At 48.7% G+C, this 27,899-nt stretch overlaps 2 protein-coding genes across 3 annotated transcripts in view; one reads left to right on the top strand and one right to left on the bottom strand.

Moving 5' to 3' along the window:
- FANCA (FA complementation group A) overlaps window positions 1-20,998 on the top strand; it is a 32,435-nt gene extending 11,437 nt beyond the window's left edge. Inside the window, exons 14-43 of the mRNA XM_042821771.1 lie at window positions 8-141; window positions 1,074-1,184; window positions 1,594-1,689; window positions 1,787-1,846; window positions 2,869-2,957; window positions 3,325-3,385; window positions 3,476-3,525; window positions 4,602-4,678; window positions 6,322-6,426; window positions 6,933-7,075; window positions 7,514-7,584; window positions 9,045-9,144; window positions 9,552-9,751; window positions 10,192-10,288; window positions 10,518-10,694; window positions 11,264-11,337; window positions 11,746-11,874; window positions 12,371-12,434; window positions 12,661-12,827; window positions 13,397-13,502; window positions 13,998-14,057; window positions 14,415-14,519; window positions 15,137-15,249; window positions 16,045-16,186; window positions 17,584-17,646; window positions 18,742-18,847; window positions 19,219-19,294; window positions 19,585-19,711; window positions 20,132-20,224; window positions 20,712-20,998. Coding sequence (XP_042677705.1) covers window positions 8-141; window positions 1,074-1,184; window positions 1,594-1,689; window positions 1,787-1,846; window positions 2,869-2,957; window positions 3,325-3,385; window positions 3,476-3,525; window positions 4,602-4,678; window positions 6,322-6,426; window positions 6,933-7,075; window positions 7,514-7,584; window positions 9,045-9,144; window positions 9,552-9,751; window positions 10,192-10,288; window positions 10,518-10,694; window positions 11,264-11,337; window positions 11,746-11,874; window positions 12,371-12,434; window positions 12,661-12,827; window positions 13,397-13,502; window positions 13,998-14,057; window positions 14,415-14,519; window positions 15,137-15,249; window positions 16,045-16,186; window positions 17,584-17,646; window positions 18,742-18,847; window positions 19,219-19,294; window positions 19,585-19,711; window positions 20,132-20,224; window positions 20,712-20,819 — 3,104 coding nt within the window. The 3' untranslated portion in view covers window positions 20,820-20,998. The remainder of the gene's footprint in view (window positions 1-7; window positions 142-1,073; window positions 1,185-1,593; window positions 1,690-1,786; window positions 1,847-2,868; window positions 2,958-3,324; window positions 3,386-3,475; window positions 3,526-4,601; window positions 4,679-6,321; window positions 6,427-6,932; window positions 7,076-7,513; window positions 7,585-9,044; window positions 9,145-9,551; window positions 9,752-10,191; window positions 10,289-10,517; window positions 10,695-11,263; window positions 11,338-11,745; window positions 11,875-12,370; window positions 12,435-12,660; window positions 12,828-13,396; window positions 13,503-13,997; window positions 14,058-14,414; window positions 14,520-15,136; window positions 15,250-16,044; window positions 16,187-17,583; window positions 17,647-18,741; window positions 18,848-19,218; window positions 19,295-19,584; window positions 19,712-20,131; window positions 20,225-20,711) is intronic.
- On the bottom strand, window positions 20,925-27,804 carry ZNF276 (zinc finger protein 276). 2 transcript variants are annotated; one of them, XM_042821416.1, is made up of 11 exons: window positions 27,612-27,804; window positions 26,366-26,675; window positions 26,211-26,263; window positions 25,506-25,997; window positions 24,506-24,584; window positions 23,415-23,495; window positions 23,017-23,127; window positions 22,864-22,939; window positions 22,481-22,598; window positions 22,114-22,213; window positions 20,925-21,694 (listed from the first exon to the last, which is right to left on the bottom strand). In XM_042821416.1, exons 1-11 carry the CDS (start codon window positions 27,802-27,804, stop codon window positions 21,409-21,411), a joined length of 1,899 nt encoding a protein of 632 aa, XP_042677350.1. In that variant the 3' UTR covers window positions 20,925-21,408. The 2 variants fall into 2 exon arrangements, with proteins under 2 accessions (XP_042677350.1, XP_042677352.1); XM_042821418.1 differs by lacking the exon at window positions 27,612-27,804 and adding an exon at window positions 27,239-27,269.
- Window positions 27,805-27,899: the final 95 nt, after the last annotated feature.

Genomic DNA, 27,899 nt, shown 5'->3' with positions numbered 1-27,899 from the left:
TTTCTAGATCTCCTGAGCCATCTCCTGATAAAGGCCTTTGAGAATTATGATATGGAAAATATGATCACTGCATTCCTGATAGCCCGTCAGGCTGCCCTAGAGGGCCCTGCTGTGTTCATGCCTTACTCTGAGTGGTTTAAGGTAAGACTCAATAAGACCTGACTGGTAATCTTTAAGTATGTGAGAAACCTGTGCATAAGGAATGCTTTTCTGCACTCACACACACACACAAATAAATAAAGAGCCTGGTTTCAGACTAGATCACCGGGAATTAAAGCCAAAACAAACAGAAACAAAAACCCAACAAAGTAACAAGTGATTGTATTGGTATTAGGAATAATGTAATATTTATTATTGCCCTTTGTGTCTGCAAATAATATATTCATTTGGCTTTCTCTGGTCCTCCCTCCTTTCATCTCTCAAGTACATCTTGCCTTCTCTAGTTATTTGTCAGGAATGCAGACATGTAAATCCTGTTATAATCATCAGCTTGGATACGTTTCAGTATCTTGATAACCAACAGTGTTATGATTGCATAATTTGTGGGTTGTTGCACATGAAGCATTCCTATTTCCTGGATGTTTGCATGCAGCTGTAATTGGTGTGTTTGACCTTATAGATAATTGGTAATTAGCTTTCAGTTGTAAACACATAGGTATTCTGGGTATGCAAATCTCCACATTCTAAAGTGTTCAGGATGTAACTAGTTTACTTTCTGAAATATTTTGTATAGGCTGACTGGTTTACTTTTCCTGTAGTGCCCAGACTAAACCTCCAACAATGTTTTCCTGATGAATTTCAGTCCTTTGCTGCATTTTGGTGTTGCCTTGTCTCAGTTCTCTGAGCATTCCTATGGTAGCACACAAGAACAACTTTGAGCTTGACATGGAAACTGGAGAAAGAAACTTCTGCAGAGACTTCTGTAAACTTTCTTTGGAGTCTTTTCTGCAGAAAGATTCTGTTGATGCAAAGTAGATGTCTGTAAGAGATACGTAGGATTTATGAAGGGTGAGTGCAGCGGATGCCGATTCTTTCCAAACTGAAAGGCTCTGTTGTCACTTTCTCTGTTCCAGGCCTCCTTTGGGAATGCCAGCAGCCACCATGGGAGCAGTAAGAAAGCTCTGGTCTTCCTCTTTGAGTTCTTGTCAGAGCTAGTGCCCTTTGAAGTAGCCCCATACTTAAAGGTGAGAAGCTGCTGGTAGAAATGGTTGTCTGAAGACGGCTACAGAACTGCTCCAGAATAAACATCCTTGTGCTGTGTGCCTTTGAGCACATTCCTCATGCTGTTAGTAGCAATTGCATTATTTCCAATGCACTGTGCAAAACCTTTTCTCCCTGAAATAAGCAAGATGCTTTTATTTCCTCAAGAAGAAGATAATCCCTTTTGTGAAGTTATATTTAAGAGATTGAGTGCTTGAGTTTACTTGTTGTTGTTGGGGGAAAACTGCACGTCAGTTGTTGTGAAACTGTCTTAAAACAAGCAATAATGTCTTCTTTGGGGATGTTTGAGGTAATTGAGAGGAAAAGTTAACCAGAGTTTTACTGTTGCTTCCTGTAAAAATGGCAAATCTTGTTCTGAATTTCACATTTCAGGTCCATATCATGTACCCACCTTTTGTGCCAACAAAGCATCGCTCTGTTCTCTTGGAGTACATCACTCTGGCTAAAACCAGACTGGCTGACCTCAAGGTTAGTAAAAACTGTCCCTTTGGAAAGAGATCCTTATAGATCTGTCCAAACACGAGCTGTGCAGTGACAGTGCCCATGTCTGTGTAACCTCATGCAGGTTGCTATAGAAGATATGGGACTCTACGAAGACTTGTCTTCCACGCATGAATCCATGCAGGTACTGGTGATCTTCCCAACCATCTTCACACCTGTTATGCTCTTCTTTTCTGTTCAAGTTATCAATCTGCCATTCCTACTGAGTTTGAGTATGCTGCTAAATCTTTTCCATCTCAAGACAGAGGAATTAAAGGTCATAAATATGGAAACTTACCCTGGATTTCATGAAAATTAGACCTGCATGGAGGACAGACTGACTGCAGAGGAACTCAGCAATTAGCCAGCTAGTTAGTGGCCAAGCAGTAGCTAAATCAGCCACCTAGTCAGCATGTGCTGTTTGAAGCCAGGGAAGGGCTGGCTAATCCTTGCCCATCCTGTTTGGTGGGATGTGGAAAATAATGGCTCATTCTGTTGGTAGGAATTCAAGGAAAAAAAGAATAATCTAATGGTGCCGTATGGTGTGAGGAAATGAGGTTATTGAGACTGGGAGATACAGAGCCACACGTCTGTAGGATCTGGGTCTGTGTTGGCTCTGCTGGTAGAACAACTTATCAGTTTGGTGGGCAAGAAACTGGCACAGGTTGTTAAGATGTCTCATGGCTTGAACAAAAGAAATCTGGGACAACAGTCATCCTGCATGGAGTGCAGTTCTAGCAGCAGGGGCTGGAAGTGAAGAATATGAGTCTTAATTCCAGGTGTGTGAGTAGAAGAGAAGAACAGTAAAATTTGGAACAGAAAAAGTATCACCCCTGTGAGGGAGTATTGAAGAAAGAACGTGTTGAACAGGAATACCTGCTGCAGTCAGTGCAGGAGTTGGGTACAGAGCTGCATGGACCTCTGGGCTGACACAGAAGAGCTGTTATATGTAACAGCCTTGTGGCAAGCTGATGGTCCAGGACCAGGTTTCTCTTGTCCTGCAGTTTTACACTGCTTACCAAGTAGTGGTAGATATTCAGTTGTGTTTGTTCAGTCACTTCACAGCACAGACAACTGTCAGTAACTCTGAGTGAACAAGCAGGGAAGATTATCACCATCCCTGACTTCTCACAGTATCTGTCTCCCTTTGTTTCTTGTGTGAGCCAGCCCCAGGGCCAGGCACTTCGTGACGTTGAAAAAGCCCTTCAGATATTTGAAAACACAAGGAAGATCCCAACATCAGTGATAGAAGCCAGGTATCAGAACGCTTCTCAACTTATATTCAATAATAATGGGGGAAAAAAAAGCCAGATCCAAATCAAAATAACAATACAACGAGGAAGTCAGCAATGGAGGATCTGGTAAATTCTTTCACATTACTCATTTCCTCAGCAGTCATCTAAATTGAAGTAATTTCTGCAGAGGATAAAGAGGCGTACGCACGCCAGCAAGAGAAATCCACAATTACTAGAATGAACAGAAAAATAATTTGGTGACCTGATTTGTTTGTGGCTTTTCATGCCACCATGAACGCTTTTCTGTCTGCGGGAACCAGCTTCATTTTTGACATCATGAAATGGCACTTCACAGCTCTGGCTGTTGACATTTTGTTTTCTGCCTCAGCATTTTCAGGCGGCCCTATTATACGTCCTGGTTTCTTCCTGCTCTGCTCAGGCCACGTGTGGTTAGTACTTTTTTCTTTCTCTGGATCCTGCTTAGCAGCCTGTTTGTGGAGAGGTGACTTGCACCTAACCTGCCTGCCTTTCTGTTGCAGCTCCCTAAAACCCCGGATGCACGTATGGCCTTCATAGATTCTTTAAAAAGGTATTGAGGCTCCCCAGTGTTGTGTACTGAGCTTCTGAACATCAGATGCCTGGAAGCTTTACACCTTGTTTACAAAATGCTGTCTGTTGGCCAACCCTTTTGGCAGAGCTGCGTGGCCAGACTTGTTTGTGGCTTGCAGGATGTGGAAGGAATAGCTTTTCTGTGTGGATGGATGTCTTCAGTTCTGTAATTAGCCCAACGGCTGCTCTGAAACCATGATCTGGAAGGAGTCCCACAAGCCCTTTGCCTGCAGGCCAGGCACATTTTCATGCCAGCTTTGGAGAATGCTGCCGAACATAAAATTTCAATAGGAAGACGAGCCCCCCTGTGAACAGCTCTGCTTTCTTTGGGGAGGGGATATGGGAGAAGGGGAGGATGAAAGCTGAGTGTGTGGTAATGCTTCTTGAGCTGTTCTTCAGAGAAAGCAGGCTCATGTCTCAGGAGATGGCAGCCCCTCTCAGAACTCAAACCCATCCTGTGTGGATGTTTAACAGCACTTTTCTGCCTTGCAGAAAGAGCTTTATTTTACACCCAGTAATTCCTCTGTAACCTAACATGGAGGGAGAATGTTCACAATGCTGCCTACAAATGAAACATTCAGTGCTGCCTTGTAATTCCAGTTTGACAAAAAGAAAAAAAGTTTAATCTTATTAAAAATTAAAGATATAAGAGAAGCTGCAAAGTTATTCTGCCTGCCCAGCAGGTGTTGGAGGTTGGACTTGGATCTCCATCCATCTGAGATGTGTGAATACTGCATGTCACACAACTTAGACTCCTACAGAGTCTAAGTCCTACAGATCTCAGACATCCACAATATGTGAATTAGGTATCAGTGTGTGTGTGCTGTCTGTAGCATTGTTTTGGGGCAGTGTGTTGCACTTGCATAATGCAGCCAAAGCCTTGGATACGCATTTCTGGCCCTCGTGTCAGCAGATGATTAAAAGAAATGCTTCAGATGCTTTGGAGCCTCTAATTATGCTTCATAGCAAAGCTGTTCCTTATGCTTGAATTAATAAAGATGAAGGTTGAATGTGATCATGTCGTATACTAAATGTCTTTTTTTGTTATGATTTCAGAGCTGACAAAATACCCTCCAACTTGTACTCCACATACGTACAAGCCTGTCGTGCTAGGAAGGAGAAAATGTTACAAGGTAAAACAACAAAAAATGTCCTTACAATCGCTTTGCAGAACTGTTAATATTTGTGCTGATGCACTCACACAAGGGAAAAATGTTCAACATGTGGCTGCTGGTTATGTCTTTCTGTGTAAATGTGTGTGTGCTCTCTGTGTCACTGAGGCACGCAATGGCTGCTGCCTGAGTGGATTCCCCTGCCTGTCCTGCCCAAGTGGGATTTCTGCAGTCTGTCTGCAGCTCTGCGCAGTGCTGAGGCTGCAGATGAGGCCTGAGCTGGCTGATTTGATTCCAGTTCCAGCACACTGCTATGTTTGCAGCTTGCAGGCTTCTCTGCTGTGCCCATCCCTCAGTGGCACTGCTGCTGCCCGACCTCACCGTTGTCCCCCTGGACAGCGTATGGGTGGGAGCCCTCTCATCTCAGCTCCCATCCCTGCAGCCCAATTGCTGGCACAGCAGGTGCTTCACGAACAGCCCTATCTTTCAGCAAGCGACTTTTTCCATCCCTTGCATCTTATAACAGGCTACACCTCCAGCACAGGCTTATGCCAGATCCTTCCTGGAGCTTAGCGGTGCTGCTGTTCTGTGTGACGGGCTGCTGCCCTGCGTGCTCGCTGTCTGAAGCCTCCTGGAGATGCCGTAGCTCTGAGACGTGACCGAGCAGTCCCGTTCAACCGCAGACGTACGGCGGGCTGCCTGCGGGGGTTGTCCTGGCAACGGCAGAGCTGAGGAATCGCTTCGTGCGGCACCGGCAGCATCCCGCCGGGCTGCGGGTCGCCGTATTGCCAGTGACCCCTAGCGGTACGGCCCGCTCCGTGCCCCGCATCCCGCGCTGCCGGCCCTGCTGTCCCTGCTGCCCCCCGCGTCCCCGTCTGCCTGCGGGGCTCCCGCGCGGACCCAGCGTTGAGCATTCTTAGCTGTAAAGCCGCCCCGTTTGCCGCCGCTCATCCTTGCTCACGGGGCTGACGGCGCTGCTCGCACTTCGTTTTGCAGCTGAGGTTGTAACGATTCTGCGTTAACCTCGTTTTTTCCCTCGATGCTGGTTCAGCGATCCCTGCCCCGTGCTCCCGTCTGAGCGGCTGCATCGGGTGGTTGTGGCTCTGTTTCTAGTGGGAAAAGGAATTTCTTTCACTGTCTTCTTTTAAACAAAAGAAAGCGCCGTGGTTGTGTGTGACACCTGAAGATGTGACGTGGTGTTGGGGCTGGGGAGGGAGAAGCTGATGATGTGATATGCAGATATGTTTGCATTGCAGCGTTTCCTTCTGTGTTCTGAAACTCCGCTTCCAGGCTTTAGAGAACAGCAAATGTTCCCATGTGGGGCAGAGAGCTAAAGAAAACGGAATGGAAACTGAAAGGAGACATCTTTTGTTGTTTTTCTCTTTATCAAATGAGTTCTGTTCTGAAGTTAGGCGTAAGCTCTTAAATGATTAATCAAGTAGCATACTTTGAATGTGAAAACAAGGCTGTGTGTGTGGCAGGCTGACAGTTTTTTTGGGGGGGGATCTGTTACAATGTATAGGAAAACATAAATAATGACTTTTGCAGAAAAGGTATTCAGGACTGCTGAACACATTTCATAAACCAATTCAGTGCACTCAGAATAATGTAAGAACTGTAAAAACATAAGAGTGATGAGTTGCACTTCCCTCTTGTTTCTTCAGAGGAATCCAAAGTGGAATCCAGCCATTCCAAAGAGCCTGCAGAGCACCTGAAGGCTGAGCTGGCTGCACTGAGGGTGCTGATTGTGGACCAGGCTAAACACGAAGGTATGGAAGAAGGCAAGTTATAATTACCTCTAACTGACTGCTGTATTCGTAAAACATGGCTAATAGCCAAAGCAGCAGCAATAGTTACTTCCCAGTGGTGCTTGAAGACGTTGTCTTTCAGATCAGTGTAATCCAGCTATGAATATGTATTTTTCATGTTTGAGTTGGGAACTTCAGGTCTGCATCTTCGTGCTGACTGCTCACCTCTGCACACATCTTTGCCGTGATGCAGCTCTGTTCCTGGAGCTTGCCTTGACTCAACCCCCCCCTTCTGAAGGCTGTTTTCCTTTTTTTGTGTGCTCGTAACAGTACTGTGGAAAAAAATAATGTTGTCTTCTAAAACGAAGATGATTGCTGCATTCAAGCTAATATTTTTTGCTCGTTACGGCTTTTCATAGCATCCTTTGGGTTCTGATCAATTAGAATATGTGTCTCACTTGTTCTGTTTCATGTAGAGTTATAAATCTTTGTCCTGCCTCCCCTCTTCTCCTGTTACCCTCTCACAGATGTGCCAGCACAGATTGCAGTCATTTCTGACAGACTCTCCAGTGTGTTGGGTCACAGCAGTGATGAGAATGAAGCTGCCGCTCTGAATTCCCGAATCCAAGTTAATGTTTCTGACCCCAGTCTGGAACCCTGTCATCAGAGCGTGAGTACCATCCTTCTGAGATGCAGAATGGTACACTGGGTAGGTGCACACCTGCATACAACGTCTGGATGCTATTTGTGCAAGGCTGCTTTATCTGCAGCAAACAGGAAATACACTTCTCCTTTTGTCTGCTTCGTAGTGCCCTGCAAAGGCTGTGCCTGTGTTTTCACCTCCTGGAAGTCATTGGATGTCTGGTGGAGAGATCCAGAGATATGTTCTATTAGACCAAGCCTGTGTTGAGCTAGGTTTTCTTCACCAGACTTGCCTAGATACTTGCTGTATGTTGGGATCATTCCTGGGCTGTGGTGGGCTTAACTTTGCATCTCCTATTAGTGCCAGTGGATCTATGAAACTTGGGGAAACATAATACATACAGAGCACAATTAGATCTAATTGTCCAGCTTGGCAAAGAGGAAATAGCAGTGTCTCTTATTCCAGGTCGTTGATCTTCTACTGACATCTTTCTGCCAAAACCTGATTGCTGCTTCCTACTTTAACCCTCCTGACAGGTAAGATGCAAGTAGGAAAATGGAAATTGATTAATACAGTGAAATTCCAGCGTTTGTCCAGAGGCCAGGAGGGGCTTCTGTGTGTTCATATCCACAGTGCTAGCCTGGCAATTGCAAGCTGCTTTATTCTGAGTTGCTGTGAACTAAGAACTAACGAGCTTTGATGTGTAAGAGTAAATAAAATGTGTTTCTCCTCGGTTGTTACTGATCTCTTCAGAGAAGTGGCATTTGCCTCTGCTTCAGCTCCACCACGGTGCATTAAAACACTCCAAATTCTGTGTGCTGAGGTCGGTGCTGACAGCTCAAAGCTGAGGCACGAAGCACATTCTTTTTCCTTCTGTCCAGGAATTACTTGCTGGCTGACACTAAAGATCAGGAGGAGAATGGTTGTCTGCTGACAGGGTGCTTGGGGGTGTATTTTTGGCACATCCAGTATCTTGCAGATCCAGGCACCTCAGCCTTTGTCTCTAATGCCATATCTAGTATGAAATGTATGAGACATTGGAGCTATGGACAAAGAAAGAGCAGCATGATACACCTTCTCTCTGCCTTAGTTCTTCTTCCCCCCTGGAACTGAGTTTGATTCTGCCCTATGTGAGGGAGGAGGGGTGGCACGCATCCTGCACTGCTGCCCTGCTTTGGAAGGACTCTGTTAATGCCATCTCCTTCATGATGTGACAGAAGACTATCAATGTTACAATCAACACCTCAGTGGAAAAACGCTCTGGAGAACTCCAGTGTACTGACAGAATGCCTGGGATCCCCACAGCTGGCAGTGCTGGGCTGGGTGGCTGCTTCTGTGCAGCACAGCATGCTTTGGCAACCAGTGCATCTTCACCTCTCTTCTAAGCTGTTTCGCCGTGGTGACACAGGAGTAGGCAAACCTGTTTGAAAGCCTGTATGAAAAGGAGCTGTGATGAACAAGAGCTTTCCAGAATTTTTGTTCTAAACCCATCCTCCCATCCGATATTCTCTGAAGTTGGTTTGTTTGCTATCAGCTAAGCAGGAATGCCCCATAGGAAAACCCCTCCCTTCCTTTGTTTTTTAAAAAGGACTTCATCATATTACTTCTCCTTTACTCTCCTTTTGTGTTATGTTCCTGTTCATTGCTCTGCCTCTGCTCCTCTTATTCTAGCCATCTGAAAAAGGCATCTGTGCCCCAGGGAGCTTCCTCCTCTCCTTGATGTTGTTTCAGAACTCTTCTCTGATTACCTGTGGTCAATTATTTGAGGCAGGGTACTGGTCGAGATCGTGCCTTTGTAGGGGTCCTCAGTTCAGATGCTCTAAAAATGACACTTCCCTTGAGCCTTTAAAAAGAATGGTAATTATCCTGTATTTATGGGCAAGTACGGCTCACATTCATTGTGCTTAACCATCAGAGAACCCCTAACCAAACATTTCCTCTACTGGGGATAAAAAGACAAACAGTAACATGCTGATATGGTTTTTACCTTCTGCAGGCAGGGGCCGTGTCTCTCCTTGTTTGTGAAGATGATGTGTGGACATAGGAGTCTCATATCTGCCCTCCTGGGGAGGCTCTGCCAGCTTATTTATCACCAGGTTAGTTTTCCAGACCAAAATCCTATGGTTATAGAGTGCTAAAGGTATCCTGGCTCCATTTCCAGGGCATCTACCTGTCTGGACTGCACAGTGAAGGATCCTCACTGGCTTTCAGGCATCCAAAGATTCTCATTTCAGAAAAATAGCCTGGGCTTGCTCTCAGGAATGCAAGAGGAATGTATTCCAGCAGAAGTGCTGCTGTGGTATGGTAATTCATTCTGAGATATGAACATGTTTACTTTAACTGGTGCCTCTCAGCTGCTAAATTGTTATAATTGCAGCGAATGGGTCAGTGAATTTTGCAGTGTTGCCCTACTTGATTCATTGAGATTTTTCTGCAGATAGCTGTTCTGTTACAAATGGAACACATCTATTTCTCCAGTTCATTATTTCCATTTGTCTTGCAGGGTCCTTCCCTGAACGATGCTCATATTTTAGGACTAGCTGCCCTTATGATCCACTTATGTGAATCCAGATCTTTAATTCCTGAAATAGAAGCAGACTTTGGGATTTCTCAGCCTGTTGCTGAAAAGGTCTTTTCCATTTCTGAGTTCTGGAGCTGCTTGCTGGTGTGCAGGACGGAGGAGTCGCTTTCCTTCTGCACAAGGTGAGCTGATACCTGCCCTGTGTTCCTCACTCCCAGCACAGTGGCTTAGGTTTGGCACAGGAAGGATGCTGGCCAAGCTCCTGTTTCTCTGTGGAGGATTTCCTGAGCATATGTGGGTGTATGCACTGCATGGAGGTGCTGCCCAGACAGGCTGATGGTGGCCCCACAGGACGTGGCATCGTGCTGACTGATGCTTGCCAAAGAAAGGACTGAGTGGATGCTGTCAGAAGCTTCGACTTAGTTGCTGGTTCTAAAATTGGGGCTGCATTTGCATTTGGATGCACACAAACAGAAATGGTCTCAAAAGTAAGCAGGTTTTGAACGTGTTGGTTAAAACCATTTTTAACGCTCAGTCTTTGCTTTGACTTTGGACTTTCGTGATTGGGAAAAGATACGATTGAACCAACCTGACAGCCAAATTCTTTCTCTTTCTCAATCAGGTTCTGCACAGCAGCAGTATCTTATCTATTGTGCAAGTTTTCATCCTTTTCTTGTGACGATTTGTGTGCCTTGGTGCCTCCTAGTCTTGTTAAAAAGGTAAAAAGAAAAAAGAAACACATTGCTTACGAGAAAAATCAGTTTCAGTTCAGTTTCTCACTGCAGACTCCCGTGGAGCTGTAACTTTACACAGAAAACTATAGAAGTATACTTTGGTAGCACGCTGCCTTGCCATTTTGTGCATTTGCTCGTTTGGCAGCTTCACACAGAAGCTTCACACAAAAAGGGGCCCTTTTGGAAACACACGTTGTTTTTCTGCCTGTTTCAGTTGCAGCACGTTGTGCCACGGCTAAGCTTGGAAGCTCGGGGAATCACAAGCAAGGAGGGTAAGGCTGATCTTGGCTGGAGTTCCCTGACGTGCCCATCTCTAAACTACAGAAGAGCCAGCCTCTGTTTATGGAAGCAAGCGCGGTTTCAAGAGCTTGTGAAGGGAAGAGCATTCCAGGTATAAATCTGTCCCACGGCTTAAGTTCACGTTGGGATTCTCACTTTTCAGCTCTGCCCTTTGCAGTTCCCTTATTGCTGATAAAAGCTGCATATCCCAGTGTGGCACCCGAGGAGCTGGATGACGGCTGGGTGACGTTGATTGTGGTCGGCCACGCGCTCAGTGCTGTTTGTAGGTTTTGATGCTGATGATAAGGCAGAAATAGAAAACTGGAAGTGAAGATTCTGTGTCTTGTTTACTGGCAAAACCACAAGGTTTGATGCAATATACAGTATCAATAAGAAAATTATCAGGAACAGTAGAGAAAAAGCCTTCCCTTCCCACTGTGTACTGTCTACAAAGTGATCTGATTCTGAACTTCAGAGGGCTGTGCTTGTGTGTCACTGAGATGCTCTACAGACTTGCTTTCAGGTAACCAATTTTGTAGGTTTTCGTAGGCCTTCGATTTAGATTTTTCTGCAGAGGAAATTGTTCTGGAACTTCCTTGGCTTCGTGCCTCCAGTTTAATATCTCTCAATCTGTACTGGATTGCGTCTGGCTGTGATCTCTAAATCGCTTTTTTCCCCCAGTTATCTTTCAGAGAGTGGCTGCTGTTGGAGCTAGAGGTGCACCCTGAAAAGGATGTTCTTTCTGCTTCAGAAAGGTAACCACAGAGGTGCTCTCTTAAAGTGGGGCTGCTTCAAGATCCTTCCCCACTCAAATTAGGAGAAAGCATTTAATGTTAGGAGATTAACAACAAAGTAAATAAGATTCTGTGGGACGCAAATGCCTGTTGTTTACTACAGGCTAAAGCAATGAATTACAAAGCTCAAGCAATGCTGGGGTGAGATGTGTTTTAACTTGAGAAGCTCACCAATGCATCCCTTAGCCTGCATATACAGTCCTTCCAAGTAATTTCCCAGCAGCAAGAGAGAGTTCACATCTGGTCATGCAGTGTTCTGGTATAGCACTTAACTTGCTGGCTGAGCTTCCTTTTACATTAAGGTTAGGAAAAAAACCAAACCAATCTGTTACAGCATTTAGTTTCCTTACCTTCTTTTCAATACTGCAGGCAGGACTTCCATTACTGGGCGATCTATCAGTGGTATCTTCCAGCACCTTCTGCTTCTGGTGGCTGTGATGGAGACCTGGAAAAGGCATGTGGCATCATTATCGACTGCATTCTGGATTTCTCACAAAGGTATTCTGTATCACGACTTGCATTTCTACAGGAGCAATGGTTCTGCTAATGACCAGGCAAGCTAGGAGCTGTCAGCTTGTGTCTTCATGGGGACATATTTTCCCCATGGTGGAAGCAATTCCCTTCTTACAGGTCTGGCTGCAAATGAAGGCTGGGAGGTGGCTCTGTGACTCACTGGTCTTTGCATAAGAATCTTGCTTTAGGTGACAGAGGTCTGGATCTGAAATCACAGATAGAGTCCGTAGTCTGTGTGTCTCTTTTAAGTTGAGTTTGTATTCGTATTTGTTTGGCCAGACAAGCGTCAGTGCCCTTGGGGAAGTAGCTGAAGCTAGAAAATAAGGAAGGAGGGTTAGAGGAGAGTTGCTGTCTCATCTGCAGCTTACTTAAAGAACATTAATGTCAGAGCTGTGCGCTTGTGTGAAGCCATTTGATACGACTTGAATTATGTTCTCCTATGGGTGAACAGGGGTGGTTACCTGGTGTCTCTTCATTTCAGGTTGGACCTGGGTAGCTGTGGCCAGTTGAGGTCAGTCAGTCCTGATATTCTTTGCAAGTTGCAGGTGAGTTCAGATTTTGAAGGGCATCAGTGTCCTTGAATTTGGCCTAACATTTTTCTATTATGTCAGCATACAGAAGACTGACGTTCAGTTCTCAGATGTGAGCAGTGGCATGGAAATAGAGATACTAATTTCTGTGTGTTACTTTGGAGAATCATAGAGGGTTTGAGTGCAAACTGATGTGCAGCCCTGACAAAGGCTGTTTTCCCCCTTGCCCTGCCTTATTTAGGAGATGGTACTCGAGCTGGGATGTAGGCGAAGGCCACTTTCAGGCTGCTTGGATGCCAAGAGGCACTTCTTGTTTGAGATTCTCCAGGGAAGGCTGAAAGACAGACACCATGGTTCTGCTCTGGGTGAGCAGCTGTGGAGGCAGCAGGAGCTGCTGCTGCACAGAAGGTAAATGCAGACCTGAATGGCTGGGAATGCCTTAAACAAATGTGTTGTGTATTTTGTTGTGTATTTGTGCAGCTGGGTAGCCTCCCTTCGGAGCACAAAGCACATGAAAATAAATGACACTATGCATCCTGGTAGCAAATGGGCAAGAGGTTCTTATTTCCAAGCACCCACATGCTTGAAATGCTTCTGTGTGCCATCTTGGGCCTTCAGTTGTCCCTTTAGATGGACTGGATTTCCATGGCCAGCACATATTTGTGGACTCTCTTTATAGCCAGCAACACCCCTAATGCCACCACCTGCATTGATCATCCTTATATTGCTGCTCCAAGATAAGCATGCATTTCCATTTTTGAGCCTTGATAGCACCTTTGGTCTGTGGATCTCACTGAGGTGCAGGTTCTTCTCTGGGCGACTGTAAAAATTCCTTGTATGGGTTCTGTCCAGATGTTTGGGGTGGTTGTGTTTGACATGCTCACAAACTGCCCCAGGTATGGAAGCCATGTGCTCTGAGAGCACGGACTCAGATCTTGGTGACAACTTTGGTTTTGTTTTTCTCTTCCCTGCCCAAGGATTCTGGTGGGGCTCCCTGCATCCGCGCTGATCGCGACTTGTCGAAAAGGAAAGAAAACTCTGCTGGACTGTGAAGACTTTTTTCATTATGTGAACTCAGAGCTGGTGTGTGTGGTTAGCCAGATGATTGCTTCTTGTTGGTCAGTGCTCTAGCTAGAGACCTTCAGCTCGCACTTAGGACAGAAGTTAAGATGCAGCCAATTTAACATATATCAGAACGGGGGGAATTTCAGCTTCAAAAACATCTCTGTAGCTTTCTGAGGTCTTGCAGAGCATTGTTCGTGCTCAGGATAGCTAGCATTTCTATTTATTCACCCTGATGGACAGCATTTTCAAGCCCTGAGGCACAGCCAGATACTGCTACTCATTCTGAGACCATTAGTCAAACTGCTGCTGTGCACAGCAAGCAGGGCCACTGATGTGCTGGGACTGCAAAGCTCAATCTAGTGAGTGATGTTGCTTAAGAGAGAAAAGATTTCTGTAACCAGAGCTGATAGCTGGGGTCTCACAGGGTGATTCTGTGCTACTGGAATCTGCTTGAGGAAAATGGTGTTTCAGAAAGGAAGGAATGAAACTTTTTCTTTCCTCATTGTGCTGCAGAAGAACATCTGTTCCAGGGGGTATGCGCTCTCCTACGACATCACTGCACACTTCTTCAGGGTAAGAGCTGCCTTTGGTATTCTGCTCTATTGTCCCTGCCAGCCAGAACAGTTTCCTTACTGGGCCACCTGACTGTATGCTGTTCTTAACACTGAGATGTGCCACTTGCATGGTTCTGTTGAGAATCACTGGTGTGAACTGCACAAAGAAGTCCAGGGAAGTGAATTAACAGGAATTAATGGTGGAGACTAATTTTAATACAGTGCAGCAAAGCAGGTGGAACAAAGAGAAGCTGTTGGGTGTGTGTTTCTTTTGCAGGGCCACGCTGACCCCTACAGTTATCTTTGATTAGTTAACAGATGGGTTTGGGAGGTGCTTCAAAGCAGCAAAGACATCCTGTGATCTGTCCTCACCCAGGGCCTGCTGAACGCCAGCTTGGACTGTGAAGAATCAGCAGAAGGGGTCAACGATGTTCTAACAGCGTGCCAAACCAAGTGTCCCATTGTGCTGTTCTCTGCAGTGGTAACCCTTCATGTTTTGTCCTTATTTTTAACATTAGATGTATATTCCTTGTCTATTTAAAGTGCATCTTTTAGACTTCATTTAAGGCAAACTGTGAAGTAAGGGATGATTGTTAGTGCCTTTGGAAAAATGCAGAGTGTTTTAGCATACCCTCTGATCCCAGCTCTGGACATGCAGAAGTGGAATGGAGGAACAGAGTTTAAGACAGAAGACAGAAGGGTACATGCCAACCCCAAATTCTGTAAAGCACTTTTTTGTTTTCCTCTCCATGTTACCCTTCACGCACTGTCTTACTTGGAGGTAGTTGGTTTTGTTGCATCTTCTAAGTACATCCATCCCCTTTGTGGAACAGCTGATTTTTGAGCTCCTTCAGGTCCTGCAAGCGAAACTTCAGGGCCCCATGGTACAAACCATCATGGATGACCCACCTGGCATTTCCAGGATTGAAACTTCTTTGTGTTTATTATGTGTGTGTGTATTATGTGTGTGGGCTTCTACATTAAGGGGAGGAAAAAACCTGCCTCTCACTACCTGACTGAGAAAGCTTGCATGCACTACTACAAACATCTGCTAGGCATGCTGCTGCTAACACTGCTGGTTTCTGGCTTTCTTCCTAGCTCTGGTGGCCACATTTGGAGCCAGTACTTTGCTCTCAGTGGAAGAGACTCTTTGATGCTCCGCTTCCAGAAGAACTGGAGAGACTGAGGGAATGCCAGTCCTCAGCAATGGGGTGTGTATGAGGACCTGAACACTGATCTGCAGGCAGGAGACCTGCTCTGATGGACAGGCTTCCTGGATGCCTGATCTCTGAGACAGGCTGGATTTCAGCAGGCAGAATGAAAGAAATGCTAACATGGGTTGAGGCTTGTAGGACAGCTGTAAACAGATTCCTTTGTAGAGTTCAAACTCAGAGTAGGTCACTATAATCATTTAGCCTGGCCTTCTGTGTAACGTGGGTCAGAGTGTTTCACCATAAGGAAAGGGAATCTTTTTAGAGGAGACAAACACTGGGAATGGCCTTAGCACACTGTTGAGTCATTTGGTTAATCAGTCACACCCTGCACTCCTGGATGTGGTGAATTGCAGATCTCTTGAAATTGCTGATTGCTTCTCAGCTGTTTCCTTCCCTCTCCATATCATTCCCCCTTGGTAAATCTGCTGGCTGTTCAGCATCCTGCAGCTTTTCCCCTAGAGTTGGACATTCCATGTAAGAATCTTCTTATGCACTACTGCAGGCAATAAGCACGTGATTCTGCAGCATTGTACAGAGGTAATTAATTAGCTGCCCAACCTGTGGTAAGGGAGATTTTGGGAGGCTACTGGCTGTTGCTTCACTGTTTGTTTTTAATTTCTCTGAACAATCTCCACACTGTGTTCAGCAGCAGGGAGAAAGCTGGGGAGAAAAAATGCTTTTTCTTTGGCCCAATCACAAACTGAAGCACTTTGCTGAAGCCCTTGAATCCCCTCCTCGTTTACAGCTACGATTCTTTCTCTCAAACCATGCCATGCTGGTTTTGTTTCCTAGCTTCCTTTCTTCAGGACGGGTTTTCCCTCTCTCTGGCCCTCCTTGGATTTCTGCTGCCTTCCTGCATTGCACTGTTCAACAGCACTCACCACAAGGAAGAGAGAGAAATGCACTGAGGAGACTGGGAACTGACACAGAGCAGGCAAGACTGGACTCATTTTAAATGTCTGCTGTTCTCCACGCTTAAAAAGTGAAAGCAGAATGCCTTTTCCTGGAACACCATTTCTCAGTTAGACCCTGTTGTGAAATCTTGCTGATGGCTTTTGGTAGAATGCAGTGTAAATTACCAGTCACTAAATATTTATCCTGCAGGTAAAGGTGTTTAAACTTCTAACTCAGATACTGACTTCTCTGTGAAGTCACTGAAGATTATTTGAGCAGCTGCTCTGAAAAACAGAGAGAGTGCTGCAGAGGAGGGGAGTTCAGCTCTCCAGGATCACTTCTCCCACTGACAAAGGAGAAATCCTTGTTGATCTTCATTCTGGAAACTTGGCAGAAGGGGTAAAGAGATACAGAAATGGAATTCCCTGTAGCCTTCTGCTGAGAAGGAAGTCGGGCTGCTGTCCTGGCAGCGGTGTGTGTTTATCTAGAGGAGATTGCAGGGACCAAAGCTCAGAGTGGGGAGTGTCTCTATATTGAGAAATTCACAGGTAAATCTTGTTTATGCAGAGCCTGTGCCTTATGACTTACTCTGAAGTTTTAATCCCTGGGGCAGGAGTTGTGGTAGCAGCTCTTCTTGCTGTGGGATCAAATCCACCATTGCTTATACTGCTCTAGAGCCAAAAGCTATTAATCAGAAGCTGATCTCACCAAGGTGATATGTGCATTTGGTACAGGTGAAATGATGACAACTTTGACCTTAAAAATCTGCCTTAAGATTGGAGGAGGACACTGGGAAGACCTGAAGCAATGCTTCTCTGCTCTTTTCCCTGCCTTACTGCTGTGTGCACCCAGTCCTGCTGTGTGCATCGCTTGCTGTCTGGCTCTGCCCTCTTCCTTCTCAGAGGACAACAGCAACAGAAAAGGTTTTGTTGTACAACTCAAGGGGTGACACAAATAAAAGCATTACTTCAACTTCCCTGGGTTATAAAACCACTTTGATTGGAGTGGTAGGGATCCAGGGCAGCAGGGACGTGTGGCAGGACAGGATTACAGCGCACTGCTGAGATGGGAAGCTGCACAGCATCTCCTTGTGGCATGCAGGCTGTTAACTCAGACCAGCTCTCTCCCAGATTTACATCTGTGGTAGCTTGCTTAGTTTTCCCTGTATTTGGAATAACTTGTCTTTTTTTTTTGGTCTGATTTACTTGCTTTGAATTTTTTATGGGATTTCCCTCGAGAAGCAATGAACCAAGTCAGGTCCCAGACTGTCTTGTTGAAACTGCCTTCACCTGAAAACAGCAGCAGTGCTTGTAGTTCATCTGAGTCCAGCCTGGGAATGCTGAGTTTCACTTGATGAAATGTTATTTCCTGACTGGAAAGTGTAAGTTCTGAGTCACCACCGCAGATACAACTAACTGCACTCTCTTTTCTTTGCAGTTTCTTGTTTCTCTGCTGTTCTTCTCACTCATGGATCTAATCTCAGCAAAAATAGCACCAAAGGTAAATTCAGCCCTCGGGGGATTCTCATGACACTAAATAGATCTGACCAGCTTGGTTTGCTGCCTAAAAATGCTTTGCACAAGTACTCTAAAAGCTGGTAGCTTGCTCTGCCAGAAGGAAAGGATCTGCAACATCCCAGACAGCCTGCTGAAAGCCCTTCTGTTCAGATCAGATTGAAAATGTATTTTCCTGTCTGATATTATCTTCCCTTTCACTACAGTAGCTTTTATTTCTCGTCCTGAGAGTCTTACAGTTTCCAGTTTCCTGCTCATACTTCACGCTTCCCTTGATTCCCATGCTGGAATCTCCTATCTTGGCTTCTGTGCATTTCACTTTTGTTCTAAGACACCTTTCCCCAGTCTGGAAACACAGCATTTCACAGGAGATGGGCTCTGCAGCAAGGAGGAACACAGATTTCCAAATGATTTAATGCTGTAAAACAGAAGAGCAAAGACAAGAAGGTTCTTTCAGCAGCTCTCTGCCCTAAGCAACATCCTGCCTACCAATGTGTGTTTCTGTCCCTTTGTCATCTTCTCCATTTTGAAGTGCAATCGTTTGTGTAATCAGCTAACAGGGAGCAGATTCAAGTTTAAAATAGTCATTTGGTCCCAGCCTTTCTCTGGGGGAGTCAGGAGAGTGACTGAGAAAAGAAATATCTGCAGCAAACAGATCCAGAAGGTTGTTCTGAGTAAAATGAGTGATGCAAAAATCCTCTTAACCGACACTGGAGAGGTCAGAGGGGGGAAGTTGGCTGTGGGGAGCAGGGGGGGGTAGATGCAGAACTCGAGCATCTCTCTGGAGCAAAGCTGGGAAGCATGCTGGTGACGAGCTGGCTGCTCATCAGTGCTGCTTCCTCTGCCTTTGCAAATGATGCTCAAGTGAGCAGTGCTGTGACTTGGTTTGGTGATGCAGCCTCCTGCATTGCAGAGTGCCTGACTGCCCAGGGAGGAACTCAGCCCCCGGGTGAGGAGAAAGGCTTGGGCTACATTCCCAGATGTCCTCTGTTAAAGCATTTCACGTGCACGATCTCTGACTGAAACTTTTCTGCTTTGGTACAGTTAAAACCTAAGACAAACTGTTCTTTCTGACACCCAGGAAGGTGTGGATTTTAAGACGTCTCTGGAATGGGCCCTGGAGATCTTGCAGTGCCTGGAAGAGAGGGGCATATCCTGGCCACTGCTCTTCCTGTCAGCAGAAGAAGGTGAGTGAGTCTTCCTCCAAGGGGTGAGAGGGTGAGGTTTGGTGCTGGACAGTAATGCTTTATCTCCTTGATTAATGAGCGTGTTTGTAAGGAGGAACTCTGGTGCTTTTGTGGGCTGCACGGAAAAAAAGAGTTTCATTAAAAGCTGCTTCTACTCTGCAGTATGGTGACCTGGCTGCTAATTAGGAGCAACCAAAACTCAGTTATTGTTTCATCTCATAGGAAAAGCTTAAAAGGAACAGCTTCCTTCTGCCAGGGTCACTGCACCCACCATTAGGGTTTACTGTGTGCTGGGAAGAAGCTGTGCAGACCCTGCAGGAGGTAACAGAGTGAAGGTGAAGGTGCCTAATGATTTTCTGTGCCTGTTGCAGGCTCTAGAAAATACTCTGTCCTGCGCTGCGCAGCCTCAGACCGCCACAGCCGGCTCTTGCCTGTTGCCTTCTACAGGTAATGTCCTGGTTTCAGAAGGAATGCCTGTGGGGAGGATGTGGGTGGTGACTGACAGGCACTGCAGCTGGCCTGGGGATGAGCTGAGCTCTTCTGGTAGCTGTGCACGAGAGAACAGTGCATCACAGCAGGAATGCTGCTGAAGAATAACTGTATATATTGCTAGAAGTTTCCCTGCACACAGTGGGGAGCTGTAAGATGAGTGGTAGCAGGAGCTTTAGCTGTATTTGCCCCGTGTGTTTCCATCTGAACCAGCACTGACCAGGTGGTGCACGCATGATTTCCCACAGCCTTACCCCCGGCTTCCACCACGAGCTGCTCACCAGAGAGCACTTCTTCCTTTACGTGGCGCTCAATCTCTACATCCAGCTGCTTCAGCTCTTTGTGGAAGGGAAAGACCTGCCCCAGCCTCAGCAGGTAGGAAGAGGCCCAGGCCCTGCAGAACACACGGGTGAAGCTCAGTCTCTTTATTTCTTCTAACTCTGAATCATATCTGTGATCCATTCCCAACGCCGCTTGCAGCATCCTTGTTCTCACTTCCCTGTACAAAGTGGTGGCATGCTGTGGAGCTGCATTTGCAGGCATGCAGCTTGAGGTGGAGAGAACCCTGCAGGTGTTGCTGTCCTGCTGGTGCCTGAAACCTAAGATGCCTCACTGCTGTCTTGTATGGGACCTTAGGATGAACGTAGGCAGTGATGGAGGTACCTGCCCAACCTGTAGCTAGACCATGGGTACACAGCATAATGGTTCTTTTTCCAGTTCAGGAGGTAGGGACTGAGACTTGAGAGAGACACTGCTCTGGGCTTTGATCTACCTTGTCTCTTCTGAGTTCCTCAGGCAGATCCCTTAGAAGTGATCTCTACAGCCCGTCAGTTCCTCCTGGGTGCAATTCCACGCTGCCCTGCCAAAAGCTTTGGAAACATAGGACTGGTGAGTGAGTGTTTCCTCTTCTATCACTCTGAGATGACTCTGCTCACTGTGTATCTTTCATGCCACACTCGAACTGCACTGGTGCTGCCTGCTTATCACACGCTCTGCAGTACCTTTCTGTAACACTGGAGCTGTGAAGGACACCTGCTGTTCAACCAGTGCTACAGCCTCAGCCCTCCTCCTCCCCAGCTGCAGGCTTCATCTTTCTCAGCAACATTAACCATGATTCTCTCATGCAGCCTTGCATTCACCGCTTGCTTAATGCTCAGTCTTAAGTAAAATAGCAAGCATAGTTAAGTGACAGGTGTTGAAATTCCAGCCCTCCACCGTGCTGTCTGGCAAAGCCCGTTATTTCTGCCTGAGTCAGCGACAGCACCTCTCCCTTCTACTTCTGCACGTTGCTGAGAAGCAGCAAAACGATCTGGTGCAGCTGTAACTTGCTTGGAGGAAGCAGGAGCAGGGCTGTTGCCATTTACTCTCTCCCCAGTTACTGGAGGCATGTGAAAAGCTTGACCCAGAGGTGGGAGCCACCCTGCAGCACTTCTCCCGGCCTGCTGCATCCATGGAGGTGGATGAAGAGCTGCTCCTGTTCTGAGTGACAGCGACACTGCTGCAGGGAGCAGGCTGAGCAGAACACACTGCCTGCAGGTGAAGGGAAAGACACCACGCTACCTTTCCCACTAGCACTGTTTCTTTCCAATTACTTTGTAAATAATTTATTACAAGCATAACCATGAAGCTCTCATTACAATAAAAAGTAGGTTACAAACTTCAGTTTAGACTTGCTTTAGGATTTTTTTTTCTTTCCAGAACAAAACGCCTGCTTTAAGTTGCTCCACTGTCATACGTACCCTTACAGCCACCCGGGGGCAATTCTGAGCAGGCAGCAGCTTGTGCAGGTTGGGAACAGCTGTGGGCCAACTTTGTTTCTACAACTGTGTGCGTAGGGAGAAGGGGGACAACAAAGGGGTGCTGCCAAACATCCACTCCCCTTGGATTAGACAGACTTAGTACAACACTGCTGAATCAGACGTGAGCATGGAGAATCACAGCATAACAAGCTTTTTCTGAGCAAGCTGAAGCTAATTCCATCGAGTTCCTTGGAGACTAAAACGTAGATTAAAAATCTCCACTCTGCCATATAGTTTCTGTGGGGTCAGACTGGGAAAGCTTCCCTGTCCCCCTCAGGTGGGCTCTTGCTGTGCAGTCACTTCTGGCTTTACTGCCTGGCTTTCTGAAGTCCCTGATGTATTTAAGAGGAGAATGGGCTCTGACTCCAGGGGCTTGGTTTTGTCCTGAGTCTGGGTCAGAGGATGCACCATAGACATGTGGACATTAAGGTTATGGGCCTTCTCAAAACGTTTCCCACACTGGTCACAGGCAAACTCCAGCTCCGTCTCCGCTTTGTGTTTGGTCATGTGGTACTTGAGTGATGCTCGCTGCCTGCACTGGAAGCCACAGATTTCACACCTGCAAGGCAAAGCATGGGCTCAGCACCCAGCTCAGAGCCACAGCCCGAGCCCAAGCTGTTTGTCACAGTGACTAAGCCCATGTTTTCCTGCACTGAATAGAAGGAAGGAGCTGCAAGAGAATACTGCAGCCTTCAACAGCTGGCTTAAAGCATCTTCTAGAACCACCCAAGCCAAGGAGCATCATCATTCTCAGGTCTGTGGCTCATTGCTTGTAGCTGAGCACTGAAGAACATGCATAGGAGGGGCAAGACTTGCTCAGCAAAGGGAAGCTCGAACTCAGACACACAGTGGGGAAGTGGATGAATATTTAAAGTGTCACAGAATTACACGGCACTGAGGACAGTAAGAGCTCAGCACAACTTCCTGACTCCTCCTGTCCATTTTCTTGGCTACGAAGGCATGATGAGGTACACTTACTGGAGGGGCTTTGCTCCCGAGTGCCGCATCTGATGGACTGAGAGGTGTTTGCGTTGCTTAAAGGTCTGCCCACATTCATCACAGATATAGTTGCGTACCTCTGCAATGGAAATGAGGAAAGACTCACCCACTGTGCTCATTTCTTAGCACACGAAACACACAAGCAGCTGTCCGTGGCTCCTAGGGGAGCCTGAATTCCTCCTCCCGCCTCAAGTCCCCTAGATGAAGGCTTGCTGCAGACTTACACACCAGGAAGACAGTTCTACAGCCCCCACAGCCTTGCTATGGCACCTACAAGCCTTGTACGAAGGAATTACCCCATGCTGGTAGCACCTGAACTCTGTGATGAGAGGCTGTGGAGACGCACCTGTATGAATGAGCTTCACGTGGCGCTGCAGGTAGCGGTCGATCATGAACACCTTGTTGCAGCCTGGATGAGGACAGGGCCTCTCCCGAACTTCTTCATGATGCTCTTTGATGTGTTTCTGAAAAGAAAGGACAGAGCTTCCAACTGCTGGTCAACGGGCACAGAGCGGGGCTGTGTTTTCTCCAGAGAAAAGAATTGGGATCCCACAATAAGCAGGACACCCATCCTGGCAGCCTCGTGCACCAGCACTGTGAAAAAGCAGGGATGGATTTGGGCGCAAGCGTGGCAGAGGGGATTTCACAGGACACAGCAGAACTCGTTCCAAGAACTGATGCTGAGCCGCTGGCTGGCAGCTTTGAGGAAGGAACAAAGCCTGAGCTTACCTTCATGCCATCTGCCCCCCTGTAGACAGCTGTGCAGCCCTGGTAAGGACACTTGTAAATGGTGGGCAGCTCCTCCCTGCAAAGCAGAGGCTCGCTGTCAGCCGAGGGCCTCGAGCTGGGACTGCAGCATAGCCACAGAATGCTCCTTATTACCTTTCACATTTGATTTTTTTTTTCCAGCCCGGTTTTGGCCCTGGCTTCTTCCTTACTTTGGGCTCTTCTGCCTTCTTCGCTTCTTTGCCGTCACTTTTCTTGCTAGAAACCCTCCAGGAAGGAAGGAAGGACATTTGTTTAATAATTGATGTCGATTCCAGATCTCCCACCTAATTGCCCTTGAATGTTACACCGGGCCGGGGGGCTGAGCCTGGCAACAACAGGAGCGTGCTGTCAAATGCAAGCAGGCCACATTGATGTATTCAGTGCAGGGCCATGCAGGAAAAAGCCTGCCCAGCTGAGCCCACCCCATCCCCAGGAAGCAGAGGCAGCACCAGCCCTCCTGCTCAGCCACCCAGCTGCCCACACCGTGCTGCACAGCAGGGAAAGCCCCTCACTTTTTCTCAGGGTAAGGCTCAAAGGAGTCGTCTGAAGATTGCATGTTTCTCTTCTCCATTTCGTCATCGCTCAAGAAGTCTCTGAGAAAGAGAGAAAATGTCCTTTACCAAAACAGGACTCGGCTGACACTTCAGCACAGCAGCATGTTCTTCGTTCCCAGCATTTACCTTCCCCGTAGAACAGCACTGAGGCTCCATGTGTTCTCCTCCCCCACCATCTCCCAAAACAAATACAGCCCCCAAGCACAGCAAATAGCAGAACTGGTTCCTTTTAGGACTAATCTCTGTAAGAATCACTGAACCACTTTTAGGAGAACAAAAATGGCTGTTTCTGAGAGGGCCTGATGTTGGTAACAGCTTCCTATACTAAGAAAAGTCATTTTGTAGAGCAAGAATGTAATATAAATGTCTGGCACAGGTTAATTGAGCTACAGGTCGTTCAGTATTTCCTCATGTGGAGCAGCCACATCTTTCTGTTTGTTTTTAAATCCCAAGCTACACAAGAAGCAATTAATCCTGAAGCCAGGAAACAAGCAGAAGGTTCCCGTGGTGCTTTTAACATGACAGCTGACAGATTTAGCTGACACACCAAAGTCAGGTTGCACTTGGCCCCTCTGAACCTCCACCTAACCAGCAGCTGTTCACACACCTCAGCTGCAGTCCCTGGATTTGGAAGGCTCGGCCAAATCTTGGCTCAGAACAACCACTAAGCAGCCTGCATCCCAACTCGGGTTTCCTTATTCTCCCTGCTCACAAACAGGGTGATGGCAGAGCAGCAGCTCCTGCCTGTGAGCCCACACTGACCGCTCACAGCTGCGGAGGGGGACCAGCACCGGCACGACCAGCACGCAGAGCCCCACGGCCCCACGCTGCCCTGCCACGGCCCTGCTGTCCCAGAGCACGGGGCAGAGCACAGCACAGCCAGCCGTGCCCACAGCCAGCGCACGCTGCGCCTGCAGCACGTGGGAGGGAGCCTCCCTGCCCCTCAGTGCCACCTCCCAGGGCCTTCAGAGGACCGGAGAAGCTCTCCGCGCTCATTTCATACTCGCAAAGAAGACATTAAGGCTGTTTTAAACCCACTCTTCTCTCACCCCTCAGAAAGGTCACTGAACTCGTCTTTTACCCGCTCATCCGACGTTGCAGACAGAACCTGCTTCCCACTCAACTGTCCTAGAGAATGAAAGAGAACAAGGTACGTTACTGGGGAAAGCAGTGAAAAGAAGCCAGAGGCAGCTGGTGAGAAGGCACTGACTTAACTCATGGTGGCCCATACTGCAAAAAAGATGTGCTCCAAGACGAGTTAATGATTGTTTAAAATCAAAGTCAGTGCCTCATGAGCTCTGGGAGCATTTCCCCTGCACCCCAGGCAAGGAGCCCCTGCAGGTCCCACAAGCACCTTTTGGTTTCCCAGTCACTACTGCTCTGCAACCAAAAGTCTCATTCCCCAGTGTGTTACAACCACCTTTCCTCTTTCCAGCAGCAGACATATCGTGTGACTGCCAGAGCTCAACAGATCCCAACTTCTGTAACTCAAAGTCAGCGGTAAGCCCCAAATTTTAAGAGAGAAAAGAACGCAGCAGCAAACCTGTATTAAGGCAGCCCAAGAGCAAGGCTGCCTGCACAGACAGAAGCACCTCACGCTGCTCACACTGCCCTGCTGTCGCAGTGGGATGGGAAGACCCCCCACACTGACACACAGACAGGGTTTGGATTGACCCCAAACAACCACGTGGCAAACAGACAGGGACCACTCTGCACCACTTGACTGGTGAGAGCAGGACCACGTGGTCCTGGCAGGTACACACAGCCAGCTGGACAGCCACATCTCACCCCCTCATCGAGAGGAAAACGATGCACAGAGGCGAGGAGACCAGCTTGGCTGCAGGGCAGCTGGGCCAGCCAAAGCTTCACATCCTCTTTCCTTCTGCAAGAGCAGAGCTGATTCCCTGCACAACTAGCACTTCAGAGCTGCAGTTCAAGGACCCTACCAGTCCCCAAGGTGGGCCACCCAGGCCCAGCAGTGCTCCTTGAGCAGATCTCTGCCTTACCCAGAGTCCTGGGGGGGGGCCGATCAGAAGGGAAATCCCTTACCTGTGGCACTGCTCAGAGGTGACACGGGCTGGGGCAGGGCTTTCTCCTGTAACGAGGCCGTGCTGTCCAGCTGAGAATGAGACGAATCCCTGTCCTGCGCTGGCTCGTTCTCCAACTTCAGTGGCACTGATGTGGTCCCTTTGTTTGCGGGCTGCTGACAAGGAGTTGTCCTTACTGGAGCATGCTGGGCTTTGGGAGCAGAAACAGCCTCGGCATTGTCTGCCCCGTTGTCCGTCAAGCGCTGCGCCACGTTCTTGTTCCACTCCCGTTTGACAGCCAAGGCGTTGTCAACAAGCACCGTGCTACAGTCAGAATCCGTGTCCATGATGTAGTCGTGCCCATCCCCGCAGCCCCAGACGGCACGGATGATCCCGCAGTACTCAGAGGACAGCACGCTCTGCAGGCTCGGCACCGACTGGCAGCCCCCGGCGTGTGCATGTGCCCACGTCACCAGGCTGTGCAGGCACTGGGGGCTGGAGGTGATCAGGTCAACTGTTGAGAGGGGAGAAGCAGCAGGCGCGGGGTCAGTGCTTGCAGACCCATTCCTTCTGCACGCCCGGACCGAGGCGCGTGGCAGCAGGGCAGGGAAGCACCCTACAGGCTGCTCTTTGCATCCCGCTGTACGCCAGAACCGCCCTGCCCTCAACACCCCTGAAAATCGACCCTTCCCCGCTGGAGGAGGCAGCTCTGTGAGCAGCTACTCACCCAGACAGGAGGCACCTCCTTCCACACCAGGCTGGGCCGGGGCCGCACCGCTCCTGCAAAAGCCAGAACAGCACTGGTAGCATTAGAGGGGCCGTGCTGAACACGCAGCGATCCATCGCTCCCAGTAACTACCGGGAGCACAGAGCTGCACGTACTTTCCTTTCGACTTGATGTGGCCTGTGGGAGACGCGTTCACCCTCTGAATAAACGTCCTGAGGACGCTGCGGCACTTGTAGAACTGAGCGTGGCATTTCTTGCAGACGAACTGGGGCAGCGCGGGGTCCTGGCGCACCGCCACCCCGACCAGCCGCTGGAAGTCCGTGAAGAAGACCTGATCCACGCGGCGCTGCTTCTCCGAGTTCTCCCCCATCACAGGAACCTTCCCAAAAGCGTTGCGCAGGCTCCTGGAGGAGAACTTCCCGTGGCAGAGGCGACAGTATCCGGTGCTCAGGGCTCTGCCGATTCCTGCGAGACAAGGACCGGATTGAGCTGCACGGTGCCTGCTGCAGGAGCACGCAGCCAGCTGCAGCCCGAGGGCATTGGCACAAAGGAAGACAACATCCCCATCCCTCGATTCAAGCCAAGGCTGACTTCAAAGTCCTGGCTTCAGCATCACACAGGACAACTGGGAGGAGCGAGACCTCTGTGAGTCAAAGCAGAGCAGGGGCTCCACACCACCACCCACAAACCTACGACATCCCTGCCCCGCACCCCTGGGTGGCTGTTCCAGACCTGACTCCGGTCTTCTCAAGGCTCTCACGCATACAAGCTTCTACCAACACAACACTGTCCTCCAGCTGAAGTGATTCTTTTTCTTCTCTAGTGCTTATCTCCAAAGTATTAACAGCCAGCAGCCACAGCCCTCAGTGAGCCAGAGCCTCACAGATCCCACCCTGCCCAGTGCACTGTCCCTAACACCCTAATGGTCCCACAGCCACGCACAGGGAACCAAGGAGGCTCCCAAGGACGGAGTGGCCACTGCCTCAGAGCAAAGAACGACGCCACAGCTCTGCTCTAAGGGCACTGACCGTGTGCTTCCCCCATGGCAGCCGCTGTGCGGGGACCCCCAGGGCCTTTTCTTGCCGCGTTTCCAACATTTTCTTCCCCGTCTACATCCCTGCCCTCACTTGAAGCCACTGACGGCAACCAGATCAAGGCCGCAGCCTGCAGCTCAGCGCCCTAGGATGGGGCCGCTCAGGGCACTACTCCCCACTGCCCCCCCCCCCCCCCCGAGCCCCACGGCCGGAGCGAGGCTGAGGCCTGCAGCTCTGCTCTCTACGGCCCCACGTACGGCAGCAATCGGTGCCTCGCGCCACTCGAGGCCTCGCAGCCTCCCTCATGTCCCCGTGCCCCCGCCGCCCCTTGGCCCCACCCGAAGGCCGAGGCCCGCCCAGCTCTCACCTGCCTCCGCCGCCCCCCCGGGCCGTGCCCAAGCGGAGTCCTCCGCCGCCACCGGGGCCCACCCCGCGGTCGGTTCGGGCCCGGCCTCCCCCTCCGCGGGCCCCCTGGCCGAGGGCCGCCTGCGGGACTCGGGGGAGGCCGCAGCGGAGCCGCCCGCGGCCGCCAGGAACCGCCCGCGCCGATCGCGCTTCATCGCCGCTCACCGCGGGCCCGGCGCGCCGCGCCCCGCCTCGCCTCTTATGGCGCCCTCTTGTGGGCCGGAAGACCCAGAGCTGCACTTCCGGTGCA

Source organism: Centrocercus urophasianus, unplaced genomic scaffold (genome assembly GCF_019232065.1).
Source record: "Centrocercus urophasianus isolate 14NV4802_14NV808 unplaced genomic scaffold, USGS_Curo_1.0 seq_2, whole genome shotgun sequence".
In the NCBI taxonomy this organism is placed as follows: domain Eukaryota; kingdom Metazoa; phylum Chordata; class Aves; order Galliformes; family Phasianidae; genus Centrocercus; species Centrocercus urophasianus.
The sequence above is the reverse complement of the archived record's forward strand: the minus strand, read 5'-3'. Positions and strand labels throughout refer to the sequence as shown.

Excerpts from the sequence above, each read along its gene's own strand:
- ZNF276 (XM_042821416.1), bottom strand. The coding sequence starts at position 27,804 with ATGAAGCGCGATCGGCGCGGGCGGTTCCTGGCGGCCGCGGGCGGCTCC. Across the intron at positions 26,264-26,365 it reads CACATCAAGTCGAAAGGAAA|GAGCGGTGCGGCCCCGGCCC; the intron begins GTACGTGCAGCT and ends TGGCTTTTGCAG. Across the intron at positions 22,940-23,016 it reads AAAAAAATCAAATGTGAAAG|GGAGGAGCTGCCCACCATTT; the intron begins GTAATAAGGAGC and ends TCTGCTTTGCAG.